General features: G+C 41.1%; 1 protein-coding gene across 1 annotated transcript; it reads left to right on the forward strand.

The window, feature by feature from the left end:
- The first annotated feature begins 1,867 nt into the window (after window positions 1–1,867).
- LOC141903314 (ras-related protein Rap-1b-like) lies at window positions 1,868–2,614 on the forward strand. The gene has a single exon (XM_074791417.1). The coding sequence runs from the start codon at window positions 1,868–1,870 to the stop codon at window positions 2,612–2,614; it is 747 nt and encodes a 248-aa protein (XP_074647518.1).
- Window positions 2,615–11,286: the final 8,672 nt, after the last annotated feature.

Consider the following 11,286-nt stretch of genomic DNA (forward strand, 5'->3'; position numbering starts at 1 on the left):
ATGCAAGTGTTTACATTTCACCCGAGCTCAGACAGACACGTGTGCAGTAACGTGATATGAATAATGGGACTCGAACCCGATCGCGTCGTGTTAGCCACGCAGCCCACAAATGACGTATGAATATTACTTAGGGTTTCCCAAATGAGAAACGTGACATGAGACAGCGTTTCAGTTTTCAGTATAGTGTGCATTTCGATTTGTATCCGGCTCGTTTACGGTTACGGCCGCATCGCTCCGAGAATTTGGTGTGGAGACTTCGGCAAACAAGTCATAAAAATGCACGGAGAACAAACACAATTTAATTTAATAGCGATATTTGGATTTCATTTCAAGTTTTTTATTATTCGCTCGTCTATCTGAACACGTGTGTCACCACGGCCATTTTATTTTGTATCTGAATGAATATTTGGCATTAAAAGAATGGTAGATGTTTCCCAAAGATATTCACTCTCCTCTCCTCGAAAGCCCCCCCTCTCCCTTCTCTCGCCAATGTTAACATTGATCCCTTGATATAATGCTGCTAGCGACGCAATTCAAAAACTAATCTGTATCGAGGGATACTCTGTGTAAAATCGTTGGTAATAAACAATGTTGTCAAACATGTTTAAATATGCATGCATCGTGTGCAGACACGACAAATAGCTTTTACCTGCTCTCTAATAATATGTGACACAACCATTCAATAAAAACGTACCTTTTTTAGTTTCAAGATACAAACCCATTTCTATACCCGGTATGGGCTAAAGAACTGGCCTCGAAATTTTCAGAAGTCATTTAGTTAAGCTAGTCGCCATGTTAGCTATCTTTGATTTCCTAACAAAGTTATTGCCTGAGGACTTGAATTCGATGATAATGCTGCCGTCAGTATAAACACTCATCTCACTTTCAATTCTGCCCCGGGGTAAAAAACCCCTCTCTTTCTCCTCTCTCTCTCGATACAAGAAAACCTGAGATCAAAAGATGCAAAAATCCGATTGACGACAACAGAAATTGAACTGTCGGAACTCCCATCATCTTTAGTCAATAAGATTTTACGTTCAACTTTCAAAAACGATGTACATTCACACACTTTGTAGTAGGAAAGGTTTGTTTCGGATCAGATTTGTGAGTAATACCTGGCTCTCTATAATACCGCGGTCCGCAATGTAAAATATTGATAGCTATGTAATTGAGTAGATTCATGATTGGCTGCGTTCAGAAGAGTTTTATACATTTTGAGAAATTCAAGCACAGAGAAACTACTTTATAAAACAGTTGCTGAATTTTGATGATATCATTGAATCTCTAACAAGCTGAATTGAGATATTCTTGAGTGAGAACAAGATAAGTCAATGAATACACAAACCAATCAATAACCCTCCAGTAGCTAAACCTGAGTAAACTAATGATACAAAATCCAACAGTTTTCTCCTAATATGTTTATTAAATCACTGGGTTTTACATGATTTGACCTTTGTTTGATCCAGTGAAAGCCGTTGATACGCAGAAAAAATTGTTTGTTAGCTACAATTTCGTAATTGGTTTAAAACGATGCCGTTTTTATTTAGGCTTGATTTTTTCTTTCATTTTTTTTCTAATTTCAGACTGAAGACTTTTAAGTTCGCGTCGGGCGCCGTCGTCATCAAAGTCAAGTCTTAATCAGTGTAAATAAAATATCGTGTATGAAGAGTTGAAGTGAGTTGAACGCGTTTGGACTCGACAGAACATGATTTTAAAGGATTCATTTGATAAATTAATTGACGTCATCAGACACGATTATAGTTAAACTCGTTGGAAGTTAGAAGGGCTTCGTGTTTGTACGTCAGGTGAGCGGCATTGATAGAGTCTGCTCAGAAATATCGAGGGTCGATCGAGAGTTGAGTTTATGATGACGAGCGAAAGGCTGCAGGATGAATTGAGATTCAGACTCGTTCTGCTCGGAGCCGGAAACGTCGGTAAAAGTTCAATTCTACATCGGTTCCTGAGCGGTACGTTCTCCGAGAAATACAAACAAACCGTGGAGGATCTTTACTGTAGAGAATATGAATTTAACGGTTTGATGTTGAAAGTTGATTATTTGGATACAGCAGGAAATTTTGCGTTCCCTGCGATGCGTCGTCTGTCAATCTCGCAGGCGCATGCGTTCATACTAGTATTCTCGCTCGACGATCGAGCCTCGTTCTCAGAAGTCCAGCGTCTGCGAGAACAGATCAAAGAACTTAGAACAGACTATCAAGATATACCGCTGGTTGTTGTTGGCAACAAAAGTGACCTTGACCTACAACGTCTGGTCGGATTCGAGGAAGTCGCTGATTGGATAGAAGTTGAAGGACTTCAAACTTCGTACGTGGAAACATCGGCGAAACACGATGACGGGATAGCAGACGGTTTTCAGTTGTTATGGGACAGCGTCAGGTTGAATTTAGAATTAGAAATAGCCAAACATCCGCTGACCCCTACAACACGTAAACGTCGCATTAGCGCGTTCGCCGTTCTCAATCCGTCGTCGAAATCTCCAGTCAGAAATAACGAAAATAAATTGAACAGAAGTCGCAGTTTGATGCGTCGCAGTAGTAAAAATAAACTGAAAGCTGGTAATGGTGAAGCGAAGAAGATCGACTGTATAATCTCATGACATATTCCGTGTGTATCAAAGCTCGTATCAGTTTCTCAATTAATGGCTTTTCCTAAATGATAAATTTTCCAAAGCGAATTGAGCGCCGGTATTTCGAGTTATTCCGAACGATTAATGGCGGAAGTAGGTAGTTTTGACACTGATAACTGCGCGCGCACCCGAGATAATGTCCTCCTATCAATTTAGTTACTTGTATCCAATTCTGTTCACGTATCGCGTATTTGTAGGTTATCAGCTTGTTGGACTGGTGCCCGAATCAAAAGAAAGGAAATATCGATTCGGGACTGCAGATTTGGTGTTACTTGTAGCTGGAACCTGAACCTCTTCACCTCATGTTTAGTGTTATTATTTGGGTTACGTTTAAGAATGTCTTATATCTGGCATTTGTAGTTTATTTCCAATCAAAAATATCTCTGAGGAAGTTCAGAACACACGTGAAGTGTGGACCAACCAAAATTTGTAAGACAGGTATTGAATGTCTGAGATAGTGCAGGATCTTGATTCCAAACTGCAGCAGCTAGATACTGTATTGAATAACTGACGATATACAGATAGGAAATTGATAAACTGTCTAATGCCGAATGTCTGATGTCGAATTATTGTCAGTATTAAGGTGTGATTAACACCTTTGGTTAACGTAAAGGCGTTTAGTATTGCTAGTTGGCGGAGGTTAGATGCTATTACTGAGTAACTTGTGATTTAAACGTCAATCATACGTCATAAAGTTTCCAAGCGACGCCTAGTTTATATCCAGGCACCGAATTATCCCGACAGCTGCTGCTGCTGCTGCTGCTGCTCACACCTTCGCGACCCTGGATACAGTCAACATTTTACAAACAAATCGTCCATAATTTTGTGTCATCCTTAATGAATATAATTCACTACAACAGAATCAGTTAAATATCAGTTTTCATTGTTGCTAATGTTTAAATCCTACATTTCCGCTTCCGCCACCGATGATCTCAAACATTATCAATCATCGATAATGATACCCCGAGTTGACACTAAAACCCGGATAAGGACGTTATCGCGTGTAATCAGTAATCGCTTCCAGGGAGAGTCCTCGGTGATATAATGTTTCATCGATATGTGCGAGGACGGCCGGCAATATGGACGCACCTGGGAGGTGTTCCGCGTCACTGAGAACCGTCTCTTATGTAAATGGAACCGTTCTGATTCAGATGACTAAATTCTGATGTTCAGTATTTCTCGTCCGATTTATGTCGCGTTTAACGCGGCCACAAACTTTATACGTGCGGTACACATGACCCTCTTGAGGGGCGTCATATCATGTGCCATCTACGTACATTTCTGTCATAGATATCTGATCAAAATAATACATGTGGACAAGTAAAACACTGGATCTTATCCGTGGCGTCAACTGTAGATTGGAAATTCCACAATGGAATTTTGTAGACAATAATGTGTACCAGTCCGTACGGCTCTCCTGGGTCCACACCGTAGTGTGCGTGTACCATGCCTTGTATTATCGTGTGCCGTCTGATCTCCCGCGATTCTGACACGAATTGAAACATTTTATGGTAAAATATACGATGGACAATTTTTAATGCAAATTACTCTTTGTTTATTACCGTCGATGATGAAAGTTTGTTTATCGGTCGCGTCATCACCGCAACCAAATCTAATCTAATCTAATCTAATCTAATTCACTGGAGGAAGTGCGTACTGCACCGCACTGCACCGCACTGCACCGCGCAGCACCGCATCCGTGGCTGCGTACAGTCAAATAAAACGACTCCATTTTGAAAATAATTTGTTCTGATTATTTGTTGTTTCTGCGCACGTATTAAACTGAGACTCTACTGAATCAGTGTATAATATAACCAGTTATAAATACGTTCATACTTTATCAAATATCTTTCAAATTTGTGTTCAAATTCTAATAGGGGTCTGACAAGACACCTCTAATGGTCTCTCATTAGTGACCCCTAGTGGTGAGGTCACTCACTAGCGACCGTAGTTTTCCCAAGTGAGAATCATGGCGAATTATTCCTGTTTTTGTGGAAGGAAAAATGTCAAACGCGTTTTATGAAGTTATATATGATAAAAGAAACTATGGTTTCCTGTCTGACCTTTACTGATAGCTACTGATAGTCGTGAAATATCATGACCAACATTTTATAAACGGAAATTTGTATTATTTGTAACTGAAAATCGTCTTTGAAAACAAGTATTCAATAAAAAGGTTGTTATTTAAAAAACGTGTATCAGATATTTCATTCATTAACTGTGGGTTTACTGTGGGAAGTGCCTCTGATATCGAGTGTTGCTGATGAAAGACTGAATAATCATGAAATATTACTCCGAAACACATCTCTAAAAACAGATCTGTGTCGATATGTAGGAGTAGTTGTTATAAGAGATTTAGTGGGCGATTTATTATTCACGTAGGTATGGATGAGCGAGATTTTACACAATCGACCAAACTGCGTCATTGCGAAATAACATTTCACATGTTGCAGCATAGTATTTATGAGGAATCTGATATCATTGTCTCAGTATCTCAATGTTTTAGAATCTCGATATCTCAGTATCTCTAGCAGTATCTCAATATCTCGGTCAGTATCTCAGTATCTCAATGTTTTAGAATCTCGATATCTCAGTATCTCTAGCAGTATCTCAGCATATCGACAAGTATCTTTAGCAGTATCTCGGTATTTCGAGCAGTATCTCATTATCTCGAGCAGTATCTCAGCATATCGACTAGTATCTCTAGCAGTATCTCGGTATTTCGAGCAGTATCTCATTATCTCGAGCAGTATCTCAGTGTTATGCACAGAGCAGGTACTGTTTTACATTCTACGTGTATTTCAGCGATGAATTACTAACAAACCGCGACTACGAAACGAACGCTTTTCATATTCGTCATCAGTGATGGTGGTTGTTTTTTGTCAGTAGACGCCGAGCCCTCGAGAACCATTCATCATGCTACCTGTCTCGACAATTAATAGTTTGTTGCACACACGAATTCCTGTGTAAAACTAGGCATAAATAATTCAATTAGGGCCTAGATTTAAAATGAGGCCATTGAGACAAACTGTAAAACAACTCACAACTGATATCAATAAAACACTTCACAGTTTTTGCGCTAGTTTTTAATTTACTGAAGAAAATCCAAATTTATAATCCTACATCACATTGACATATGTGCACTATTAGGTCACTAGGGGGCGTTTATAGTTGTGAAATGAAATACAAGGGCCGTAGAACTGTGTGTGACAACAATGTTTAGGCAATCGGGTAAGGGCCCTTATGGTTGAATCAAATGTAGCCTCACATTGACCGTATGCCTTCTAGTTAGTGAATGTACTATCGGCGTCGGCTCCGAAATGGTAGGCTCCGTGATGGTTGGCTCCGGTAGACCGTATTAATCCTAAACCTTATATTTAATCCGTTCATGTTACTGACAACTTCAATGTGACGTACCCGCGTGGTATGTGTGGATTTCACGGTGTTTATTGCTGAGGCGGCGGCGCGGATTTCAGTCAATAAGCTTCATACAACTATAATACGTGACTGAACTGATAAAATACCAAATACTGCCCGAACAGCAGCGCAGTAGAGTACCGCGACTCCAGACAGATACTGCCCGAACAGCAGCGCAGTAGAGTACCGCGACTCCAGTCAAATACTGCCCGAACAGCAGCGCAGTAGAGTACCGCGACTCCAGTCAAATTCTGCCCGAACAGCAGCGCAGTAGAGTACCGCGACTCCAGTCAAATTCTGCCCGAATAGCAGCGCAGTAGAGTACCGCGACTCCAGTCAAATACTGCCCGGACAGCAGCGCAGTAGAGTACCGCGACTCCAGTCAAATACTGCCCGGACAGCAGCGCAGTAGAGTACCGCGACTCCAGTCAAATACTGCCCGGACAGCAGCGCAGTAGAGTACCGCGACTCCAGTCAAATACTGCCCGGACAGCGGCACAGTATCGAATATCATGAGTACCCCCCAGTAGCAGATAGTAATGAGATATAATCTAGTCCTCGAGTTGTACAGAAATATAAACTAAGAATCGCCATTTCTTTTTCATTCACAACAAGACCCGCGGTGTGGACAACATAAACATGTAACATTCTGCTGAATCGTGTGGTGACCTTGTGCAAGCACTTTACGATGTTCCACGAGATCGAATCAGAATCAGAATATCTGTCAATTTCTGCCGTTACAAACTGGTATCATCACTATATCATCACTGACTCTTACTCGGCCCCCGACACCAACATCACTGCCATCGCCTGAGTTATTATTCAAAATGTTGTTTGTCGTTTGGTAAAATATCGATAGCTCGAGTTCAACTGGGGGACACGAGTCGTAGTCCTGAGATCGATTATAATCGAGTAGAACTAGGAGTCGACCACCCGGAGGAGACCCGGTGCACTCAACCTCCGACAGTTCGTTATTAATCAAATTTTGTTTGCGTTTTATTTAACCTTGAAACTTTTAATTGAATCGATTTATCATAGGAATGAAAATAAGTTTATATAAATGAAGTGAATGCGGTGATAAAAGGGGTGCTCCATATCTAATCAGCGATGGGGCTCGAACCTGATTGGATTCTATAAAGCGCTCCGCAAGGTGGACGACGTTATCATGACAGAAAAAGGGTAGTAAGAGGTTTGCTCGGGGTTCACCAAGAACCTTAGTTTCTGATGTACCACAGACACTAGGATCGTAGAGTAACGTAGATCATTGTGGAGCCAACCACTGCCAGGGCTGGGTGAAGTTCGCGGAGGGGGCTATAGACGGTTCCACGTGTCCCGACTGGTTCACAATCCCTGTCTCTGATCACTGTTTCTATTGTCCATGTTATTTATGTTATTCTATTTTTCTGTAAGGAAATATTTAATAAACAGCGAAGCTATGAAATCAGCCATATCAACTACGCTAACGATGATCTATAAACTTCAAAAGGAAGAGTTTGTCCCTAATGGACGACTATAACGAGAAATCGTACCCTTCCGCCGGAAGTCACATCATATCCTGGATTCAGATTGTTGATACGCAGCGACCAGCAGCAGCAGCAGCAGCAGCAGCAGCAGCAGTAGTATAGACACAGTGGTCCCTGGGAAGTTTTCCGAGGGTCGGCATTCATTAGAGATGGACTCCGCAGCAATAAGCCGCATTCAAAACGAATCAGTTCAAGATTAAAGCGACGAAAATTCGAATTTTACCTTTTAGGTAATGGACATAAAAGGATGGAACGTTTTTTTATCTCTTGTTAAAGAGATGAATTCTTTTAAATATAACTAGAAATAATCACAGTTCAGAGTCAGAGTTCAGAACTGCGGAAGGTGGAGAGATAGATGAGGAGAATTTGAATATGTTATTAACATTAATTAAAGGAGAGTATTATCAGTTGAATCTAATATAATTGCGGTTGTTTCAGTCATCATTAGGTGCATACAAATCATTTATTTAACGGCAGCAAAATCACGGCAGTTTTTGCTTAAAGACAAGTCCTTAAGGTTTGGAAGTAGCGCGTGGTTATGGGATCGAAGAGATTTAAGCCGTGTCCATGTAAAGAGGGAAGGGTACCTGGTGTTCATGTATCTCTAGTGATTTAAAAATCGACGGTTTCGCTGAAAAAAGTTCAGTTCAGTTCAGTACCTGGAAATGAATTATTTGATGGCCTCTCTCATCATGTCACAGTAAATACTAGATTGGCCGCTTACAAACAGAGTCGGCTTACCTACTTCCCTCGCCGAGAAGATAATTTGTTCTTTGAGTCTTTTTTTCTTTTGTCTTTTAATCTGACTGGCTTCTGATATGTAAATAGGGATAATGATGTTTGTAACCTCAGTGACTATCCGTCTGTCGGTTTCCGGCGCTGATTATCCCATCCGCCATTTCCATTTACCGACAATACTCTCATCATTACATGTATTCATCAGTAGATACCTGTTCCTTTCATTAATCTCACAAATATTCATCTGCCCGAATACTCTCAAATCTCCTTATATCAAAAGAAACGACTGTACTATATCATCAAAAGACCAACGTTAAGTTAATCGAAATTATTCGTAATTTGAGATGGTTAGATTGTATTTTATCTGAGGCCACGGGAGAAGTGAAATTTATGCAGAAAGATCTTGATGAAATATTTGGATGGGTAATCAGAAAATGATAGCGGGCAAAGTAGGGATTGACCCTGTTATTCATTCAATGGATTTCGTATGATTTCATTTAATGGCTGTCCCTTACAAACCCATCAAACCTGCCGGGAATGAAACCGGAAACCGGGGGTTTTTAGTGCATAGTCATCACGCCGGACTGGTCTCAAGGTTCGAGTCCTGCCAGCGCTAGGGTCGATATACGGGGGGCATCTTTTGTTTTATGTTTCTATCATTGAATTTAACTATTTAAACACCACCAAGTTTAAATCTATTTTCATTATACGTGAATTAAAATGTTGTTTAGCAGTTTGGGTTTTGACCACAGCGTGAATCGACTAATGGACAATAATCTGGAGGATGTTTAATCAATCTACCTCAAACACTAGCCGTTCAGCATTTGATTGTTTGTTATGTAGTTACGGGGGTCGTGACAGTAAGTAAATGTTACTGCTAATTGAATGAATGGATTGAAGACCCTGCACACCTGATTTAGAACACTCCCAGTGTGGCGGCTACCACAATGATGCTTATCCATCAAGAAATCCTATGTGGAATTGTCTACTTATTTATCGTGTTGCGCACTGCGAACTGTGAGTTAGGGAGTCTGTACGTGAAGCGCACGGTTCTGAGTTCAGGATTCTCTAAACTCACCCTGCGGAATCCCAGATTGCTTACAGTGGCAAACTGTGCGCTCAGTTGCCTCAGCGGTCATCGTGGATTCACTTGTCTAGGATTTGATTTGAATAGCGATAAAGAAACATGTGATTTAATTGTTGATAATGATGAGGAACTTGTTCCGCTAGAAATTGGTGAGATAATCTTCTTGAGAAGCGATTTAGCAGGTAAGTGATATTTCATTTGAGTAGATCTATTGAAATAGATATATCAATGCATTTAGTGAAATCCGCCATGTTGAATATACATTGGTAGCTGCAACGCATTGAAAATGGCTGACTGGTGGCTATATTTGATTCTGAAAAAACTCTTTTTCCATCATACAGCGGCGTATTCATAGTTTCTAAAATAGCTGCGTCATATGCAGCAGATCAGCATCAACAACAAACTCACTGACGCATTATTAGCTGTAGAATCAAGTTTCGCGAATTGTTTTGTTTTTTGTAAATTACTAGATAATTTATGGACGACAACCTCGACCCAAATCGTCACAACCCGTGCTGCCACCCAGGGGCTGGAAACGACAACCACCCAGCGGGTTACAACGACGACAACGAGCGCACCAGCGCCACCAACAACGACCACACCAGCGCCACCAACAACGACCACACCAGCGCCACCAACAACGACCACACCAGCGCCACCAACAACAACTTCACCAATGAAACCCACAGAACTAGAATGTCAGTTAAACTATGTGAGGATATCAGACGATCCGATTTGTTATTTCGTACAGTTAGCTTCCGGTGCTGCTAATTTCGCTGATGCACAGACGACATGTCAGAGTCACGCTGCAAGGAATACGGGTACTGTTACTAGACTAGCAGAACCGCGTACACAAACACAGAACTCAATACTGAAATTCTACCTCAATACATATTTCAGTCAGATATCAGGTGCGTGCGGGCAGGTGCGTGTCACGTGAAATAAGCGGAAAGAACATGTTAAGAAGGAATATCGGTTTTCTATTTTCAGGTTCTATATATTTCGGAGGTTTGAATCCTGGTGGTAAAGTCGTCCACTGGGCTAGTGATCAACAGTCAATGCCTTATAGTGCGCCCTGGGAGTTCGGACAACCAGACAGCGCTACTGAGAAGTGTATAGCCTATACGAGTCCCAGACAGCAATGGCACGATGTTCGGTGCACTGACGTACTGCCGTATGTGTGCGAGGAGAGAATTGCAGAATAACCGAGCTATTCCTGTGAGATCAGGAAAACTCCGCCAGTGTCGCTCTACAGACTTGTGATTGGCGCCATAATGTTAGCCAAATACGTTCAGTGATTCACGTATTATCTTTTTTAACGAAACCCCTGCCCTAAGGTCCAGATGACGTCACCTCCTGTTTGACCGTAATACCCGAGCTTTGGTCTCGTCAAATTCGAGTCATCATCTACCTTTACCAACACCACAAAGATCATACCTAGGCCAGGTCACACCTAGGCCAGCCAGCTAACTTAGCTGGTGTAACAAGCTCAGAGAGTATTTGCCTATGTGCAAGTAGCCCTGGACCCAGGTTTCACATGAGAACAAGACAAACAATAATTCATTTATTTGAAACAGGATATTTTATTGATTGTACTCTGAGTGATTAGTTTTTTGCTTGAACCCAAAAATAAAGAGATAATTTATTTATTTATCACAGTTAGGCATCAGATATAATATACAGAAAATATACATTTTAACAAATAATGTTTAACAACTGAAAGTATTTTTCATCTATTCCTACTGATTAATCAATTATTGAGATACTTCTACTTTTGACGTCATTAATTCTACACTTTTAACCCTTAACTTAAACAAAGGGGCGACTCCCTCCCTCCCTCCCTCCTTCCTTCCCTCCCTCCCTCCCCAAACCCCCCG

This window comes from Tubulanus polymorphus, chromosome 4 (genome assembly GCF_964204645.1).
Source record: "Tubulanus polymorphus chromosome 4, tnTubPoly1.2, whole genome shotgun sequence".
NCBI classification, from domain to species: Eukaryota; Metazoa; Nemertea; class Palaeonemertea; order Tubulaniformes; family Tubulanidae; genus Tubulanus; species Tubulanus polymorphus.

Excerpts from the sequence above, each read along its gene's own strand:
- LOC141903314 (XM_074791417.1), top strand. The coding sequence starts at position 1,868 with ATGACGAGCGAAAGGCTGCAGGATGAATTGAGATTCAGACTCGTTCTG.